This window comes from Xiphophorus couchianus, chromosome 7 (assembly GCF_001444195.1).
Source record: "Xiphophorus couchianus chromosome 7, X_couchianus-1.0, whole genome shotgun sequence".
In the NCBI taxonomy this organism is placed as follows: domain Eukaryota; kingdom Metazoa; phylum Chordata; class Actinopteri; order Cyprinodontiformes; family Poeciliidae; genus Xiphophorus; species Xiphophorus couchianus.
Window position 1 is genome coordinate 30,154,346 of NC_040234.1, and position 21,515 is coordinate 30,175,860.

The following is a 21,515-nucleotide window of genomic DNA, read 5'->3' on the forward strand; positions in this document are numbered from 1 at the left end:
AGAACAATGTCTAAAAACCAGGTCAGTTATGTTTTTGGTCTAATTCAAAAAAGAAAAAATAAACAATAAAAACCCTGAGCTTTGACACAAATAACATGTGTTATTATTATCTTCCCACTGTTTAGATTTGATATCAACTTTTGCGGCATTTAAATAATTTCTGTGAAATATAAGGGACGATGTTCTGACTATCATGAGATATGACCATGAGATATGGATCATCATTAAGAGTATGAAATGCTGGTTGCAACTGGTCGAAATGAGCTTCCTAGACACAGTGGCTGGACTTATCCTCAAAAATTGGATTAGGAACTTCTACTTTGAACTGGGGACAGCTCAAAGTAGAGCTGCTGCTTCTCTATAATAACTGGATACAGTTGAGCTGGTCTTGGGATCTGTTCAGAAAGGCCCAGCACATTTTGGAGGGACTTTATATCCCATTTGGCTTGGGAACGTCTGGGAATCCCACATAGAGAACCGGACAGTGTTGTTAGGGTATGACACAAAGCATAACGACAGCATGAGCTGTCCATTAAAAACGAGAAATACGCTGAGAAACGGAATTTTATGTAAATAACATATTAGTGACAACACATAAAAATTGCCTAAAGGGAATTGGGAATCCATTGATGCCAAGGGGTTGCTTTTAATCTTTTAATTAAGTGGTGTTTAGAAAATTTTGCTCTGTTCCAGATTTCCTATCAACACACCTTGTTACATGACTATCAGGATGTAGTAAAGAAGTTGTGTGCTTTTAGAGAAGTGGTCAAAAAAGGCAGTCTCTCTCTGGTTTTGGTTAATTACTGGAGGTGTTTTAGTGGGAGAACCCTATAAAACACCTCGTCTTTCTTACCAGTCAACTATACTCCACACCTGAAACTTTACATTTACTTGCAAAATTGACTCTATAACTCTCTAAACTCCTTCTAGTTTAGAGATCTAAAAGAAACACTGATCAATTTCAGCTCCCTCTACCACCTCTGTGTTCACACAGGTCACACAGGAAAGCTAAAAACATATCTCAGGCCTTCTGAATTTTAAAGTAATAATTACATTTATAGCCTTGTTAATATTTTCACTATATTTTATTGTGTCTAAATTATTGCCACTAGAGTCTCCAAGAGAAACAAAGTAGCTTTTTGTTGCATTGCTACCATGACAAGGAAGCCATAGTTTTCATCTCTTTGGGTAAAGGTCCCCTGGGGTATGACTATACTTTTCAAAATTACTCTAGTCTGCAAATTCTGCAATTATTAGGCAAGGAGTGTCATTCTTTCTTTCTGCCTCTGACTGAGCTCCCACAGTTTTTTTGAATAACAAGATACAGAGAACGACAGGAAGCTTCCCTAATCTGCACAAGTTAAGTTTAAGGAGAGACAGAATGTCCTTTGAACCTTGGACCTGGCTGCAGAGAGAAACTGTCTGTCAGCAAGAATCCCAATACTCTAAAGAAGTGTGATTGTATGTAGCATATCAATGACTGCTTCCCAGGATTAGGGGTGGTGCTGATTTTGTACTTCTTCATTCCACAGTTGGAAGAAGATCCACATGGATCCTGGAAATGAGCCCCATGATAAGTAAACTGCATGGGACCAGGGAAAATGTTGGGTAGGTCTCACGATGAAAAATAAGACTGGCAAAGCAGAGAATGTGACAGAAAATCTAAATAAACACTACAGAAGGCAATTTCTTTTCTCTGTCAGTGTACTTTTCAAACTTTGGAAGCAGTTAATAACTGCTTTATGCCAATTAGTCAGGTTGTTTTCAAACTGAACTTCTCAAATGAATACCAACAGACAAAATATTATGTTTCTGTCTCTGAATCTTTTGAACAATATTAATTTATACTTTTAAATGTTATATAATAATTTGAATAACCAAGAAATCATGATCTGAAATAAATTTGTTATAAAAGTATTACTGATTAAACTTTAAAAAAATATGTAGCTTTATGTTATTAAAGCTAAAGTTTAATCGTTAATACTTCTATAACAAATTTATGTCAGAACATGATTTCTTGGTCAATGTCAAGCTGTCATAACGAAGACATTTTGAATAATGTCAACTTTGTATTAAAAGTGTCATGATTTAAAAGTGTCATGATAATGTGAATGACACTTTATGACAATAGTCATAAATATTCATGAAGACTTACTCATGTTCATGACAGGTGTTATGTCATGTTTATGACAGGGTCATGACAGTCTTATTCACAACCCGTAAACATTTTTATAGCTGGGGAAAAAAAAAATGCAATTTTTATTTTATTTTAAAAAGTTAAAATTTAAAACTTTTCTTTTTTTTTTGCTTGTCTTGATTAAATTTTTAAGATGACCAAAGGTTTGTACAGACATAAATGACCCATGCTATCCTCCTATTAATCAGCAGGACTTTGATGGGCAATATTGCTTTTGTTAAAAGCAATGGTTTGGAGAAAAGCATATTGACCCAGACTAAAATATGATGCAAATTTATGTTCAAATAAAACAGTCTATTTTTGGTAGAGTTTGAATAAACAATGTTCAACATTCGCAGTATATAGAGAATAAACTTGCAGCTGAACATAAAGCAAAAATGTGGTTGCAGAAACTAATAAATCAAGGAGCTGAATACAAATGCACCTTTCACTTTTCAGAATTTTATTTTTGTTTTGGAAGACATTCTGTCTGCTTTACAATTATATACTACTTTGTTTTGGTCTATTACAAATACTACAACAAATTACATTTTGGTTGTGGATTAACAAATCTTTGTAAAGGTATTGAATCAATTATATTCTGCAAGTTTGTGAGCACAAATGAAAAATTTTACTTTGGGTCTGCTTTGCTCTAAATAAAAACATTTCTAAAACAAATTTTAGAAAGGCAGTAAAAGAGGACTTTTAATCATTTTGTATTATAAAGAATTTTGCAGAATTTCGCTATGTCATCAATCAATTACTTTTTTCCACCACAAAAATAAGAAAAGGTTGTCCATCAAATCTTTTTCTATGTAGCAAAGTTAAAATGCCGTATCCAATAGAAAAAGAGGCAGGCAGACATCATAAGAGTCAAACAAGGATAAAAATTGGAGTGCCAAAGCAGGGCATATTCTATAAACACTGTTCTTCCTGCTGTGCCGCTATCCAACACCTCCCTCATTTCTTTTGTTGTCACTCCGTTGCTCCAGGCTGACAGACCTCTCTCAGGCCCACTGCTTCAGAAACAGCTGTACCTATTTCTCACCAATTAGATTCAGTAGGAGCACACAGAAATGTTCTGTCTTATACAGTCAATCTAGCCCTTAACCTAAAATGTGATAAGGTATTATTGTAGAACAAAATCCCTCAACTGCTGACTTACAGTAACAAAAGGTGGATTTACAGATTAAACATTCTCAAACTTGCTTCATATTTACCAGAAGCTGTAGCATATTCCTGGAACTGAACTGCATTTAATGAGAGCATAGATGCAGCCGACCAAATCAAAACTGGTCATGCCATTAGGAAACCAACAGCAAATTATTTTGATTAGACCCGCCGGCATAATAGCAGCCCAAGTTGATGAATAAAGCAGAGTTTTTTACAACAAAAAAATACCACAAAGTGGTAATGCAGTTCTGCTTCAACTGCTTCAACTTTCAGATTAATTATGCAGGGTGTTAACATGCAAGATTTATACTGTTTTGTCATAGCCTTAAGGGGATGGTCATGGCAGAATAAGAAAAGTAGCTTAAAGCAGAAGCAAGGTGTTCTCAAGTTCAGCCATGTTTGGATAGAAACATTTTACCACAAGCATTGGCTTAAATTAAACACTCTTTGTCTTTGAATTGCAGACTGTTCCTAAAAATCCCAGACAGAAAAAAAAGGGTTGTTAAAATGTTGCTTTAACTACAAGTTTCCTGCCAAATCTTTGCTATATCTTTTGCTGGCTAGGCAGAGGTAGAAATGCAAAAATGACTGAATTCTTGATAATTGGTGCACAGTTTGATAAAGCTTGTGCATGCAGTTTACTTAAATGATTTGCTTATTTTTTTATCACTCTGTCTTACTTAAAGTGCTAAGAATCTTCTCTCAAAAAGTGTGATCCTGAACACAGCCCACCACATGCTGTTATAGTGTTCACAGGGTGTTCAAATGTGTTTTCCTCTATCCTTACAGACAAACATCCAGTGATGGAAAGTCCAGCAGGGACATTTTTTCTGTGGCAACATCAGTGAATACAAATGAATGTCTGGACAATTTGAGCTTTCTGAGGCATCATCAGCTGCCTGTCAAATTAAACAGCTCAAATAAAAAAAGAGCTGAGCCATAGGAGAGAAAGACGATCTTAGAATGCCTTCCTTCTTGGATAAACATATTTTTATTTGTGTGAATACTGAAAAGCATTCACTCCATAGTGATCCTCTGGCTCTTTCAAACTGTTCTGTTCATGCTGCAATCTTTTTGTCATTTCAACCTTTTACATTTCAAAACATTCAGATCTTTCAGGACATAATGATTATGGCTTCTATTATTTAGTTATTTATATTATTTTCCTTAAAAAAAAAAAAGCTGGGCTTGCACTGAGCAACAACAATTGGTTTAGAATACAGGCTTTCAAGTGGATTCTAATCCACTTGAAAGTGAAAGGTGAGAACATACAACTCTGATTTTACCCTCTCATCATTGACTTCCAATTCATTTTAGAATTCATTGAAAGTATTTTTATATGTTTTTACGTTTCTGAATGGCAGTGTCCTTATTGAATGTCAAATCTTCTTTATATGTATGTTTCATGTCACTCACTAACAACAGTGGATCAGATGCTTTCAACTGTGTGCAACTGTCAAAAAACAATGTCTCAAGAAATTTCAATTTCATGCCTTATAAAAAAGTTCATTCACTTTTCTATCCACTAAAAAAATCAATACATGAATACTACAATTTGACTGAAATGAGTTTCTTCCACCATGAGCACATGTTCATCAGTTTTTTACTCCTCAACATGTGTCCTGCTTCAACCATTCAAATATTAGATAATTCATATATTTTAGGAAGTTATGATGTTTACCTGTGCTCTTATGTCAATATATATTATGTTAAGATATAATATGTTAATTTATATTTTCTAAAATAGAAATTTTCCATATAAATTTCAATTTTTAATATCTTTCACAATTTTTATGAAATCACAGATTAAGATTGTTTATATTCTAACATGCTAATAGCAACAGGTTATGCTTAGATAGCTGGTGAACCTATCTAGTAATTTGGCTGAATATGAAGAGAGAGTAAGAGCTTTTAGTAAGAGCTACAGGTACCGTTGAACTGAATTACAAACACACATACATTGAAATGTACTGCTTAATCAATTCTTCAATGACTTTTGCTTCTTTATAGTAATGGAGTCCATTTTCTAGAAATATATAATTTACATTTAATTTTGACATATAAAGAAGTAAATTTGCGTTGGATTTGAATTTAACACTACAGTTTTGCACTTTTTGCCTTTAAAAGAATCCTGCTCATCTACCATTTTAGCTTCTAATACTTTACTATTAAACTCTGCAGGGATTTCTGCATCACTGCAGGTTTTAGCAGTGAAGCAGGAAATTTGAACTAATAACATTCACACTGCAATTTTTCAGAAAATGCAGCCCTTCAAATCTTGTGTTATTTTTGCTCTTGAATAAAAAATGCGTGATAGAAAGTTATTTGGAGCTTTCAGACAGGATATGACTTTTTGTTTGCACTTTACTCACCCCATGAGAGGATCCAGGGCTATTCCTTTTGGATTCAGCAGGTCTAGTTGAAGAATTGTAACACATGTGTCCCCAGCACGATTGCAGACAAATACTTTGTCAGAGGCATGTTCAACAAAATAGAAGTTTCCTGTCAGCCAGTCAATGGCCATCTGCTCCACATCTGCAATGAATAAATACATAACAAATATTGTCACTGGGCAAAGAACTCAAATAACTATACATGTAACAATCAAAATAATTTTTTTAGTTGATACTTTGGCAAGTATTTAAAAAAATCTAAGCGTACTGCAATTTGTCTTTGATTATATAGCTGTTTACAAATATAGCAAAGACTAAAAAGTGAATAAAGCTTCTATGTTATTTCAAAGCAAAATATGAAAGAAACTATATACCATTTCATGTCACAAAAAGTGAGGTCAAAGGAGTATTAGGCTGTTTAAACAATCTCTAAACATTTGCAAACTCGTAGATTTTCAGTACAAACCAAAATATGCTTCAATATTTCCATTATTGACTATTTGCCATTATTTCTGAGAAGTGCATCATATCTGTGTTGCATGACATTGACCAACTTTTGGGCCAGTAAACGGGTATTCCAGTCGATAATGATTAGATACATAACAAATAATTAGAGTATTATAATAATGAGAGTCTGCTGAGTTTATCATATGAACAACTTCTCAGTTGAAGGCTCCTAAGAACAGGTCTAAACACCATCATGGAGGAGCATTGTTGTGATCATGTCCTGAAGGGTTCCCTGGGAAGAGAGAGAGGCTCATTTCAAGGTGTCTCATATGGCTATAATGCAAAGTAAAATTTATTTTAAATTATTTTTGATATATACAACATTTTTATAACTGAAGGTAACATAACTACTTGATGGTGATATAACTTGGCACTATGTGCTTGGAAAATACATAATACCCCTGAGCCCCCCTTTAAACAATGGCCACTGAAACCTGTTCTTGCATATAATACACAACCATCCAGATTGAGTTCCACCATATTATTTTAACATTGCCCTTCTTTTAATTAATTATTCAAGTACACAATATCAGAATAATGCATGCAATGACAGTAGGGTGTGCTTGTTTTCTAGTGCTACACAAGACCCACTAGAAGCTTATCTGCCATATAGAGATATAATTTTTTTGCAAAAACACTGACTGATCTGCATAGTGATGCAGAACTGCTATTATTTTGAATACAGCTGTATTTAATAAACCCCTGCTTTGACCTTCGGGGTTGTAATTTAGAGTTCTTTTGAGCTATTTTTAATAAATTCCAAGCACTCCCCTGAGAGACACCATTGTCTTTCACAGAAGTGACAGTATTCAATGTTATGAATACTAGGTTTGATGTGTAAAACTGGCATACTTTGAATTTTACCATGGCTACAGACAATTCTTACTTTCTGAAATTATTTTGTCATTTTTGTGTATACCTAAGCACATTTGATGTACATGCTTTGTAACTTGAGATATAACTGTCTCTGTGAAAATAAGATGAGCTGCATTCATGAACGCTAAATCAAATGTTGGTGATTTATGCTTCCAATGAACTATTGTGGAAAAGGAATTCAGAAGCAGCAATGCTTTTGATGCCTGCAGGCAGAGTGACAGCTATAGGATAAAGGTGAATCCCAAAATTGCTGAGGCTAACCTGTCTTAAACTGCACAGATAATGAGGAGCTAGAGGCGCCTTGCAGCTAAGAGCGTGGAGAAGAGAGAGCCAGCCAGAGCAAAATAATGTTCAGCCGATGTGTGAAGAAGCATTTTTTAATAAGTACCAAAGCTGAAAGACATGCCATTTTTTCTTTTTCTTTATGTAAATGAGTTAAATCCATCACTAGAGTAGAAGCAAGAAAGGACTATGTAACAGTAAGAACCGAGATCTGGGAAGAAAAAAAAACATACGTTGTATACTCCGTTGTGTTCTTATTTCTTGTTCCCGTGTGAATCCACGTAGATTCCTTGTTGCGGCGCAGCGGAGTTGCCCAGAGGACTCTGTAGACAGGGCCCAGCATACCCTTTCCTGTGTGTGCTGGAAATCCAATGCCAGTGTTCCATTTACACTTAGGGACCTCAGGGGCTGAAGACCCGTTCCATTTAGATGGGTGATGACAATACGATTTGAGCTACCAATAAGAAGCACTGGATGGCTGTCACCAGGATCTAAAATATATGGAGAAAAAATAAAAGAAGGAAAATAGTTTATTTATTTCACTCAGAAGCTCAGCATCAGGAGGCAAGCTGTTCTTTTTCTTTCAAACCATCATATTGATGTCTGGTTATGTTTCCACCATGTAGTGGACTTTGACAGGCTTAAGATTGGTATCTTAAAATGATCATCAATAGACCATTTATCTGCTGTCATTGGTGGCTATGCTAACTAGAATGCGCATTAACAACAGGCTATGCTAGCTATGGCATAGCACAGAGCAAGAGGTAAAGGGAAAGGAGGATGAGCAGCACATGATAGTGATTGACAGCACTAAGACTCACCTCCTGCCTCAAATATTTATTTATTTATTTTTTTTAGATCGTACTGGGAGAAGGCAGATTAAATGTTTTTTCCCAGATTACCTCTCATACCATACTGTCATGACATAGTGACAGTTTTAAGTACCGGTATATAAAAAAGATTTTTTTATATAAAAGTTACATACTGCAGTTTTAATTTCACTTAGGAGAAGAAGGGACAGGTCAGGAGGCAAAGTGGCAAGAGATATGTAACTTAAATGCAAACTAAAGTAGACAGTTTAAACTGCCCAGCCTCCAGTACAGATAGGAGGCTATTTTTTATCATTTTATAAAGATTGTTTCAATTTCTGTCAGTAATATATACATTGCTTTTGCTGTGTAATTGTAAAAAGAGCAAAGAGACAAGAGAAATTCACAGATTCCCTGGAATAATGCTAACTAACTCGTCGTTGAACACATGGAACTCACCTTTTCCACTGGGACGGGGGAAGGGGTTCTGTTGGTATGGGGGCTAGAGCTGCTGCAGACTGACTCATCTGTTGTTAAGTGTGGTAAAAGCTACAGGGACAAGTTACATATATGACTATCTTGGTAATTATTTTCCTTAGCTGATTAAATGTGGTGAAATGGAGGCAAACAGTGGTATCTACCTAAGCTAACTATGCTAAATGGTTGATAATCTCACACAGTCTACCTGCCTCTCTTGGAGAAAAACTGGGTTACAAATTAACACTCTTTTGCCTGTCTTCTATTTCTCTCAATCCCGCTATTTTTCTTAAAACTTGACTATTTGGCGGTATACTAAGGTACGGCAGTTCTTGTCTTGTACTGCTGCTGAACACCGTCACCGTCAAGTGCACTAAGCAGGAACAAACCATTTCATGAAGATACAGGGAGGTGTAAACAAGTTTAAAATGTTATATTAATAATTTATTGACATTATCAATAAATTACAATTTATTGATAAAATAAATCAATATAATAGAATAAAACAATTTATTCTTTTTTTCTTTTTATGCATTTTTGGGGCAGCCTCCTGTCGGCCGGGGGCCCTTGGAATGGACCTTACCAAGCTCCGCCCACAACCGACCCACGTGACCGCAAGTCTCACAAGCAAACCCTCCTAGCGCGTTGTTTCCATGTAAACATGACTCGATTAGTGCATCATTTCTACCGGATTTTCACAATATATCAGCTACTACAATGGACAGAGGAACTAACAAGTTCATGTCATCATCTGGGAGGAGGTTACTGGTTTCTCAGTCACAAGCTGGTTGCAAACCTGAGGCCAGCAGGTGTCAGTCAGTTATGGTAGATCTGAAATTTGGTTTGATTACCTCAATATGAGAAGCTACAGACTGATAGGAGGAACCAAAGAGCTCTGTAAAGGTAAAGACAAATCTTCTGAAGCTGGGATATAATTAATTCAATTTCACATAATTACCACGGTAGAAGCCATTTGTTGTGTATGAAATATATTTGTTCTATTTGATGTTTGTTGTGAATAACGTATAATCACAAACGAACGAGGTAATTAGTCCAACGTTTAGAAACTACAGCGGCTGTAATGCGCCACAGCAAAGGTAAACAAAGGTAAAATAACCTGAACAGGTGATCAACTCAAAACCACTAGTACCTTTTTACTCTTTCTCTCTCTTTGTAGTTTAAGCACACCTGTTACCGTGGCAACCGCCTGGCCCCGCAAGACGAGCAAAGATTAGTTAAAAACATAACAGGCTTGATATTTATTTCTCGATTATTAATCAGCGCTTCCCTGAACACAGCAATGGTTGATTGACTAGCTGTACTTGGTGCTAGAGTGGCTAACATGAGTAACAGTTTAGTCCAAAGCCTTTTCTGCTAAAATAAAATCTTCAGTGTATGTCAGATACAGTACACATTGCATATTGATCTGTTTAGGTAAGGTAAGACTGTGTAGCAGACAGGCTTCAAGATGTAGAAGTTTTATCAGTGCTGCCATTATGCTGTACTTAGCTAACGGGAAGAGTGTGTTTGTGAAACGGCCACGCACGTGACCAGGTAGAATGGGCATCAGCCAATGAAACGCGGCCCCTCTGGTAAGGTCCATTGTCCTAACGTTTCCCCCTATATGGCGCAACTGACCTCCAAAGATTTTGAAGCATTGCTGTTGACTGCAAATATTATGGGAATAAAAGATGAGATATATAGCACATCAGATCAAAATATCTGCATTTATTGGCAGATACTGTATCTGGATCTAAAACACAGCTCAGAAAATGAGCCTTTATTTGAAGCTTAACCAGAACATTTTCAGTCAAAAAGAAAAAAAAGAATTGGATAGGTGGAGCTAGACAGATCTTCCAAACAGCTAAGTTGCATCTGTCATTTTGTTGTAAAGTCGTCAATAAAGATCAATAAGCCAGTCTCAGAAGCCATGCAAGTCCAATATACAATCTATAACATCTACTGTTTCACTGATGAGCTTGAATATTAGGATAATTTCTTTCTCCAGGCTTTAACCTTTCCATCATTTTTGTAAAGATACATTTTTGTCTAATTGGTCTAAAAAGTGTGCTTCAATGTTTTTTAAGACATTCAGCAATTAGACATTAGACATGTTAGACATTGCTTTACCATTCAGCAAATTTCAGTCTGTAGATAGATTCTTTTTGCTAATAGTTTGTCTTCTGGTGAATCCATGAAGTTCTTTGCAAACAGCGGATTGTGATTCCTTTAGTCCTGCTGTTTGGAGGAGTGTCCGTATGCCATCAAAAGTTTTTGTGTGTTTTTTCTTTAAAGATCTTACAGTATTTCTGTTGCCAACTACCGATGGTATCCTTGGTATACCTGTTTAACGTCTGTTACTTTGCACCTCTATGGTTTCTTTTTTCTTGAGGACATTCCAAATGATTTAACTGGCCAATGTTTGTGCAACGGCTCTTATTGATTTTTCCATCTTTTCTGAGCTTCACAGCTGCTTGTTTTATACCCATAAACGGCTCTCTGGTTTTTATGTATCTGGAAATTTTGTACACACAGGCAAAACCAAACAGAGAATACATTTAGTGCTGTTCATGGTTTAAATAATTAGAGTAAAAGGACACAGCTGTAAAAAAAAAAAAAAAAGTAGTAAAATTCAGCAACATGTCCCAATACTTTGACCCAAAGATAGTGGTGCTCTACAACAAATAATGCTATCCTCTAAGTTGTGCATAAAATCTAGATATAAATGCATGGAAATGTACTCTAAAATTTTGATTTCTTGTCTCATCTTTTAATGTTAAATCCAAAATGTTTGCAGAAAAAAATAAGAAAATAGTCCCACTATTGCAATTACGGAATGGATGTAAAATTTCAGACACTTTGACATACTCGGGATCATTGCTTAAATTTTAAAGTAACATGAATTAGGATGTTTTGTTGTTGTTTTTTTTTCTCCAAGAAGTGTCAGTGTTTCTTTATAGAGCAATGTCAACTATGAACACATTATAAAAAGATAGATGCAGATGCAGGTTGCAATAATATACATTGATGAACACTGTCTTTTTTCCACCTTTGGAGTGTTTTGCTTGAATGGTTATTGACAACTTATTTTAGAAAGCTCGTAAAATCCATGTTTTCAAACTGAACCTATAAAAAAAATTTGGTAGTGGATAACACAACAACAACATTTTGATTTAATTCCTTAACCAATCAATGAGCAAATTCACAGAGCATCATTTGTAGGTTCATGAGTGACTAATTGGGCCTTGTCATTCTGTAATGGTGTCATAACACTGAAATTCATGCCAAAAAAAGCAATCAGAATTAATGAATTTTAGAGGTCAGTTTCTCAAATTAATGAATAAACATGGTACAGTACAACTTCAATGAATACAGTGCCTATAAAAAGTGTTCACCTATTTTAAAATTGATTAAAAAAATTAGGCTTGTTTGACAAACAAAAGAATTACAAAAAAAACTTTAATATCAAACTGGAAACTCATTTCTTCACATAAGTAATTCTATAAATAGTCATCACCTTTAAAGTGACTGGCCTAATTCAACAACCAACTGGTGCTAGTAGTCTCACAATAAGTGGAATGGAAATAAGCTGTGTGGCATGACAGTGTCTCAAGTAATTGTAGTATAAAGACACCTGTGTCTGGAAGGTCCAGTCACTAGGTAATCAGTATTCCTGGCTAGTATTACAGCACAAAGACAAAAGAACACTTCAAGCAAATCACAGGAAAGGTTACTGAAGAGTATAGGTCATAGGATGGATATAAAAAAAATCTTTAAGGTGCTCAATATATCCTAATCCATCATCAACAAATAGAAGGTATATGTCACATGTGTAAATCTGCCTACATCACGTTGGTCTTGCATACTGAGTGACCGTGCAAGAAGGGCGTATGACTACAATGAAGGTGTCACAAGCTTCAGTAGCTGAGATTGGAGAGGCTCAGCACACAATTGTTGTCTGGATTCTTCGCCAGTCAAAGCTTTATGGGACAGTAGCAATGAGAAAGCCAGGGTTTAAGAAAACTCATATGAGCGTTTCACTGGAGTTTGCCAAAGGCATGTGGGAGACTTCATGGTCAAGTGGAAGAAAGTTCATTGGTGGTTTTGGCCATCAGACTAGAACTATATGTTTGGTGGACACCAAACACTGCAAATAACCACAAATTCACAGACTCCACTGTGAAGAATGACAACAGGAAGATCATGCTGTGGATCCTGCTGCCCTTGCTGCAGGTTTGTAAATGTAGAATGTAAAATAATTGCAGCAAAATGTAGGGAAATCCTGGAGAATAATTTGTTTCCATCTGCAAGAGAACTGCAGCTTTGGAGAACATTTCTTTTCTAGCAAGACAATCACCAGAAGCATCCAGCTTAAGCTACACAGAAGTGATTTGAAAACAACAAGATGTATGTCCTGAAGTGGACCAGTCAAAGCCCAGTCATCAACCCCACAGAGAATTTGTGGCTGGACTAGAAAAGAGCTGTTCATAGCCGTTTCCCAGGCGATCTGACAGAGCTTGAACAGTTCAGCAAGTTAGAGTAGAGTAAAATTGCAGCGCATATGTGCAATCCTGATTAAGACTCATCCACACAGACTCCATACTGTGATGGCAGCCAAAGGTTCATTTCCTAAATACTGACTTGAAGGGGGTGAATATTTATGCAATCACCTATTTTATCTTGCAAATTTTTATTTGTCATTATTTTGAAGAAATCTGTTTTCACTTTGACATAAGCTTTCTTTTTTTTGTAAATTTTGTTTGTCAAAAAGAAAGCTTGTTGATTATGATTATTTTGTAAAAGCAATAAAAAAGATTAAACATGCAAAGGGACACAGACATACTATATCTATGATTATATTCATATATCCATGAACTTTTTTGAATATGAACAAAGGATGTCTGTGCATTTGGCTGTTCATGATCATTTCAGCACACATCATATAATTGCAGTAATTTATTATCAGGCTATATGAACAATTCAGACTCAGTCGGTATAGCCATTCATTCATTTTTCAGTTTTTACCATAGAGAACTGCTTGCTGATTCATTCAGTTCCTGCGTTTATGATTTACTTTCCAACATGGACTGCTGGATGTCCATCATTTGAAAACCAGCATGTGTTTTTTGTGCAAAAAATTACTGATGCTTGTAAAAAAAACAGACCAGATTTGTAAGCAAAACAATAAATAAATATTGCTATGTAAAAAGCCAAAAATATTTTCAGTCCTACAAAGTAAATTTAGTATTTAATCAACCACTTATCCTGCAGAAAAATTGCTAGCCAAATCCTGAAAATATTCTTAAATGCAATAAGCTAAACAAATAAAATTCTGGAACCACAAGTAACAACTGAGGTGGGAATTGGTGGACTTTTTTCTAACCTCCCTTCGGCCATAGTGGTAAAAACGGAAATAAGCTGCTTTTATGGGTTTAATTGACCGTGCACATTCTCTGACATCAGGTTCGCCCTTTTAAAAGGGACCCTATTTATCCCAATCTCCCACACAAGTTCAAGTCAAGGGCTGCTCTCCTAATGCACGCAATAAATCAGAATGTCGGGTCACATAACTACTAGTGCATGACTCAGAAGGGGTACTCAGACGTTTTCATGGAGATCTGTTTATATCCACCATTAGGTGTGCATTGTTGTAGAGTTTTTATTCTGTCAAAAATAAACTATATTAAATAAATTATGAACTATTCAAACTAATCAACAGCGGTGATGTAGTGACATTCCATACTACCTTATTCCAGTGAATATTGAGAATTGTGCAGTACATTGCAAAAGGGATTTGCATTTATTGAATGCTTTCACATTTTGCTGCATTACAGTAATGAACTCTAACATACTTATTGTGGTTTTATGTGAGACGCCAACACAAAGTAGTGCTGAATTATGAAGGAGGTTGAAAATGACATGGTTTTCAATATTTTTCATAAATAAGTATTTGAAAAGATGGTGTGCATCTGAAGAACCACCTTTCACTACAATTATAGCTGTGAGTTGTAGCTGCAGTACTTTTGGGTATGTTGCTGCAATTTTTGCATATCTAAAGACTGGATTTTTCTCTTATTTTCTGCAAAGTAGCTCAGTCAAGTTGCATGGAAAGCATATGCATGTAAACATCACTTTTCAAGTCTTGTTGTAGGTTCCCATTTAGGTTTAAGTCTAATATTTGAGAAGGCCATTCATGGTGGCTCTGGTGGTACGCTTGCAGTTGTCTTTGTTTTGGAAGATACATTTTTGCCCCATCTCAAGTCTTTTGCAGCTGCTAACAGCTTGTTTTTTTTTCAAGATCCCATGGTTTTAAACTCCATTGTATTCCTCTCATCAAATCAACTACATGGGCTCCTTAGCATGATGCTGCCACAACACTATTTCACAGTTTGGATGTTGCACTCAAGCTGGCATCCTCTTGGTTTTCTCACACATGGAGTTTTAGAGTTTTGTATGTGGTCTCATCCAATCAGAGCACCTTCTTGAACATGTTAGTCCACACAATGACCTGTGGAAAACTACAATTTTTGGAGTGAAAGACAAGTAGCTATGAAATACTAAGCTGTGGATTTTTTTCAGCCCCGCCAGCCTTTTCAGCACTACCCCCAGCTTGAGGTGTTTTATGTCCTAAAGCAGCTTTAAACTTTGCCAGAGCTTCGTATATAATCCATCTGGTATGTTTCTTAAACTTAATTGTTTCTTCAGTAATATTTATTAACAAACTTTTTCGGCCTGAACTGAAGAAATGATTTTCAGTATACCAAGATCAATTACGCACAGGTGAACTCTATTAACTAATTGGATAACATATATCTCCAATTGGATGACTTTTAATTCGCTTAGGTATCCTTGTAAGGGATTGAATATATTGGCACACCACACATTTCAGAATTTTATTTGTAAAAAAAAACAAACATGTCTTTTTTGCTTAAACTTTAAATTCTGCAGATAATTGTTTATTGAAAATAGATTGAAATTCATGTTTGTAATGCAATGAAATAGGTTGTGGCATGGCTTATGTTGACATCATGCTATGTGTTACTTTGATGGGTATAATGCCTTCAGCACAAAGAAATCAGATAGGAATGGTGAAGATAGGAAAATATTGACAAAAGTTTCCCCCCCTCCTCCTCCCCCAAAGTTATTTTGCTGAAATTAAATTGGCTGAGTGCAGCCAGGCTGATGTTTTTCAGGGATCTGTTTGGGCCTTGACAAGAGGCTTGCAAATAAATATATTTAGTGTCTATTGAAAAAGGGTTTACAACCTGAAACTGAATGAATCTTAGATTTACAACGCCTTCAATCTGGATGAAAAATATCAGATTTATGCGAGAAAAAAAAACCCCTAACAACCTCCATGTTAGTCTGAATCTAATGGGTGGATCAAGATTAAATTACTGAAAGAAGAATGTGTTATGGAGTTTTAACTTCAGCTGTATTTTCAGCACACAAATGTGGTCTTCATACCCTGCTGCCCCTCATCTTTTGGCCTCTCACAGCTCTATCACAGATATATATATTCATGAGCTTTTGCAGCAAATGGTAACCCTGTAGTTATGCTCCCACCACTATCACTCTCTGCTAAATTAATATTAATGCATGCGAGCATTGGGTTCAGTTAAGTTTATGGGTAATCATATTCAGTTTATTCCTCATAGGACACAAATCACTGTGATTAAAAGCCATAACAGTCATGTTATGCCCAACAAGGTGTTTCTGGCCTCCAGCTATTTCCAACCTATGTGTGCACCTTAACAATGGAAAAAAAAAGAAAAAGAAAGCTGGATGCAAGATGTAAAACTGTACGACCAAATTAGTTGGGCTGATTAACTTGCAGGTGACAGATTACCTGAACACAGCATCCTTCTTGAGTACCTAATTTCAACAATTAGCAGGTTGCTTTACTTGTGGGGACACATTCACTGCTGAGCCGCCAACAGCTATTAGCATAAATCAGTTATTGTCTCCGAACAAATAATGCAGATGGCACCCTCTTAAAACTCTTGTGCTCATTAATTTTATCATTACACCAGCCTCAACAGATCTACTCGTTCCCATGCGGGTGATGGATGTGGTCAAAGCTAAACCACATTCATCTTGCCCCACCGTTTCTCGTACAGATCGAAGCCTTGATAAGCTGGAATTCCAGCCTGTTTATTAATAGAAGTGAAACATATGTGCTATGCAGATTACATTGTCTCATGTATGCAAGTGTGCTGCTCACCTTGTTTGGCTCTGCAAGATATTCTGTCAGGCTGCAGGATGTATCCTTCTGTGCAGCTGCATCTGTATGACCCGTAGGTGTTCATGCAGGTTTGGCTGCATGCACCATACATGGCACATTCATCATGATCTTACGAAAAAAAGGGAAGAGAGTTATTTGTAACAAATTAGGTGTTCTCAAACATGACCCAAATACATAAAGTAATGCTAATGTGGCTTCAGTCTGACACCTCAGGTATAATTACTTCTGTTACCAATAAACCATCTTTGGAATCGTAATAGCCATTGAACTACTCTTTAGTACTTTTCCAACTGGATCAAATTCAGGAAGTTCAGCTACTTTGATACACTTCCTCCACCAGCATAATTATGCCACTATAATTTATATATTCAGCATGAGTTATGTGCAAAGTCGCCTCTTCGTGTAGCCTCTGACATATGTGAAGATCATTTAAAGAGAGAGAGAGAAATGCATAGATAAGATGCATGCTGTATAAACAATATGTACATGAAAGTGTATGTTCTTTGACGTGGAAACGTTGCGTGCAAGAGGCTCTCCCTGCAGACAGTTGGCTCTCACATACTCTGCAACTCCTACTTATTCATATGAAAGAAATCTGGATAAGGGAAAAGGGAAGGAATGTTGTTGGCAGATTGGATTTGGGGAATGGTTGGGTTCTGGGTTTAATGGGGAGGGCTCCATGGTGTGAAGGATAATATCGGCTATACAGATTCTTACCTCTGCAGCTCGTTCCATCCTCACCGACCTCAAAGCCGTCGGCACAGAAACAGAAGGTGCCGTTTCTTGTCATGACACAGCCATATCGGCACCGGAGCTCGTGGCAGGCTGACAGAAGCTCTACAATTGAAAAGAGGTAGAGTTAGGAAAATTACTTTTCTAGTTTACAAAAATATGCCTGGTTTCCCTCTTTCGCTCTTAAATACTTCAGTCTCATTTAGCACAGAAAAAAAGCCAAGCTCACCATCATAAGTTCATTTATTTAAAAAAGAGTAAGTAAAAGATACATTCTGTTTATTTCTGTTAATTTTGAAGGTTATGGCCTAAAGCCATTAAAACCAAAAATTTGGTTATTTAGACAAAATTACACAAAAAAGTTTCTTTCTTTATACAAAAAATCTGTGGTAAGGTGTTTGTCACCACAATCATATGGAAACCTGCTCACAGACAGTAACTGAAACAATATGCAAAGAGAGTAAGACATAAAACATAAGTAATCTGGTTGCTGTATTCAACCATGTTAGAGAAATAAGAAGAGGGCAAAGGCAGGGTAGAAAAGAGCCAGAAGCCATGACAATAACCTTTGCAAGAAGAAAATTGTGCAGCAAAACCCATGTTTTGGGCTAAATCAGAAGCTGTGGCCTTAACCTGGAATCAGTGGTTAATTGGCCACTACACCGATATATCTGGGACATGGTCTGCAACTGGTTTAACTGTTATATTTCTTATGTTCAGCCACTCTTCAACCAGTGATAGTCTGATTTGTCAAAATGGCTCCGTAACTACATGAAAATTAAATTGCAGCGTATTAATATTTTTCATGCAAATGTCAAGTATGGAATCGATACAGTTAGAAAATGCATAACAACGGAAAGAAATGTCATCCCCATTAAATGTTCAACAGTACTGTCAGTGGAAAAAAGTTTCAATAATCCCAAAGTGCAGGCTTCATAACTTATATTAATATGTCAGTCAGCTGTCTAGGCCATCTAAGCAGCACAATTAAAACTTTTTTACTAACATTGCATTGTCAAATCTTCATCTGACAGACTGAATGACGGAGTAAGGCTCCATTGCCAACATTTCATTTTAGGTGTACTTTCAGAATACTGTAATTTGCTCTGCAAACACAAGAACATCTAATTGTGGAATGAAGAATATGTCGCAGAACAAATCAATAAGTGGAACAAAAGAACAAATTAGTCTCAAAACAATGCTTTAACAGCACAAAGGCGGCTGAACTTTCATTAATGTCATCATCCAGCTCAGTGGAGACAGCTGCATATCAATTTTTCCGTGATCTTTCCGGTTGCTCTATCTAAAGAAATTAATGAAATGTCACAGCGGTAGATCAAAGTATTTCGTGACAGGGTGCAGTTACACTCAAAGTGATACAAGAAAAAGGCAATCACAAGCTTAGTCATTATTATACAGTGGATTTTTTTCTTTCAATTTTATACTTAGCAGTTGAATTGTGTGCCGCTAGCAATTAATTGTCACTGTTTTCATTATAGGCTACAATAAGTCTTGACTAACTACTGCATGAAGATGAATGATGTTTTGTTTGGAGTAAGCCTATAAATTCCCAGTAAGTACATATAGAAACCAATTTGAAGACTTGCAAATATTAAAACCAGTTTAATAATCTCTAATGAAATGGTGGCCTGTCAACAGTGCAACATTCCTTATACCCGATGGCAGCCTAGAAGGGTCAAACTTATTCAATTAGTTAGATATATAGTTAATTTGCAAGAAAACATAAGAATACTGTGAACAGATGAATAATCAAGTGAACACTGCAGCACCTTTACAATTACGAGCATCCCATGGTAAAGATGTGTATGAAAACATTGAAATAATTGGTTGCTATGGAGACTCTGTTCTCTCCAAGTGGGTTTTAGAGATTTGTCTACCTCACTTAAATACTTGGTGTGCATGGTAGTTAGTTCAGTTCAAATTATGGTTTTAAAATTAAAGCCATCTTAAAACATGGAGCAAGACTCACTAAAGTGCACAAGGATGAGACTAGGAGATTTTGACAATATTGTGAGAAGAAAAAAAAAACTAGAAATTGTTCCTATTCACCAATAGAGTAAAAGTTTTATAAATGCCAAACTATGTTTCAAAGAATAGGTAATAACTGCTGAATAATCCCATCCAGGTTTGAATGGTTCAGGGTCAGCAAACGTTTCAATCCAAAGGTGTTTTTGACCTTGCTGTTAAAAAGTATATTTTTTCTCAGGTCCCAAAAAACCATGCAATTGCTTTTATGGTAGAATGAAAAATTCTATTATTTCAAACAAAGATATAAATTTTAGAAAAAGATAATTTAATCATATTCTTGAATATAAAATATAGGTGGAAAAGAAGAAGAGTTTGTGGACTAATGACAAAAATATTCCTTGTACCTGTAGAGTCATCTTGTTTTGCTGTGTTTATAATTGATAAAAACATAACCAAACATGTTACATTTGCTAACATATTTAGTTTACTTATTATATTTACATTAAAAAACAATTCTTTATCTGTATCATGTTGACTAAAGTTGTTAGAGTCAAGAAAACATGCCTCATATTGCAGACCTTTGGACTTATCCATGGCTTGTGATGTGTATATTTGTCAAATTCTAATGTGTTCTAATTGCCTACAATTAACTGAAAAAAAACCCAGCAAAACCTCCATTTGAGTTTTTTTTTTCTTCGTAGGTTTATTAAATATAAAACTAACAAAGCAAAACACTGTTCAGTGTGGAACAATTACCGTAAGTTTAGGTTGGATCAGTCAAAGTATTTTAAAATGTTAATCAAAGTTCAGTGCTTTACAATCAGTGACAAGTGATGTCTTGTCATTTTTCTAGTCAGTAAAATCCAAACTTCTGCCAGAAAAATAGCAAATGGTACAAGCTTCTTCAATCCTGTTGTAGGACATTCTCTTTAGTCAACGCTGCCAGCACAAGGCAACAACTCAAGACCTTTTTTTCTTAATAAGAAAAATTTCAATTCAAAGCCATAATAGCATATCAAGCTAAAAGACCTCACATACTGACAGTGTCTAGATGACAAAAGACTTACTTTAATTTGGCAAAAATATGTCGATGTAGCAAGGATAGATACTAATTCATTACTGAAGTAAAGAATTGGTAATTAAAAGTTTCCTGACTTTAAAAAATTAAGTAGAAATGCAAAGCAATGCTTCAGTTACATGTATTTTTATTGGTAACAATAATTCAGACACCAGTAATATTGTGGAAAACAATTTATGGCCTATCTAAATCAAATGTACACAAATTAAAGGTCTGATTTTTTTCCTTATTACTGAGTGTGAGATTGTGCTATTGGTGCTACAAAGTCTTTCTTCTCCACGTAGCCGAATGAATCTGGAGGTAACTGTTGTGAAACAATATCAGTCTCAGAGTGAACTGCTTTTAAGATGGCTTGGAAGGAACAGCAGGGAGGAAAGCTCTGTGTACTTTGTCTGCTGTGCTGTCAAAGAAGTTTTGATGGACAAAGAGTTGTATGTGAAATGACAGAGCTTTCATTTCTGGTACAAATGTGTCTTCTGTATGACAGGGAGTAAGAAAGCACCGAAAAACTAAAATGTAAATGCCCAGTAACCTTTCAACTACAATGGCTGGAGAGGCTGCTTTGACATTTATGTATTAATATGTCTCCTCTGCTCCTGTGGTGAAAAGATGTTTTTAGTCGAAAATACCTGAAGCTTGATGTACTTGAAAGAGAATGTTGAGAAAAATATTCCTAAACGATATGCTGCTGGTGCTTTGCACATACAGGATATGCTGCATTAATCATGTCATGGCTCTTCTAAATAAATAAGTACCTTCAAAGAGCACAACCATCCAA

The 21,515-nt window shown here is 35.8% G+C and overlaps 1 protein-coding gene across 5 annotated transcripts in view; it reads right to left on the bottom strand.

The window, feature by feature from the left end:
- The window catches only part of lrp1bb (low density lipoprotein receptor-related protein 1Bb), a 311,011-nt gene that overhangs the window by 163,001 nt on the left and 126,495 nt on the right, over positions 1 to 21,515 (bottom strand). For all 5 annotated transcript variants that reach the window (XM_028023582.1, XM_028023580.1, XM_028023579.1 and 2 more), the window contains 4 exons: positions 17,656 to 17,775; positions 16,918 to 17,046; positions 7,641 to 7,898; positions 5,722 to 5,884 (listed from right to left, as the gene is read on the bottom strand). In XM_028023582.1, coding sequence (XP_027879383.1) covers positions 5,722 to 5,884; positions 7,641 to 7,898; positions 16,918 to 17,046; positions 17,656 to 17,775 — 670 coding nt within the window. The remainder of the gene's footprint in view (positions 1 to 5,721; positions 5,885 to 7,640; positions 7,899 to 16,917; positions 17,047 to 17,655; positions 17,776 to 21,515) is intronic.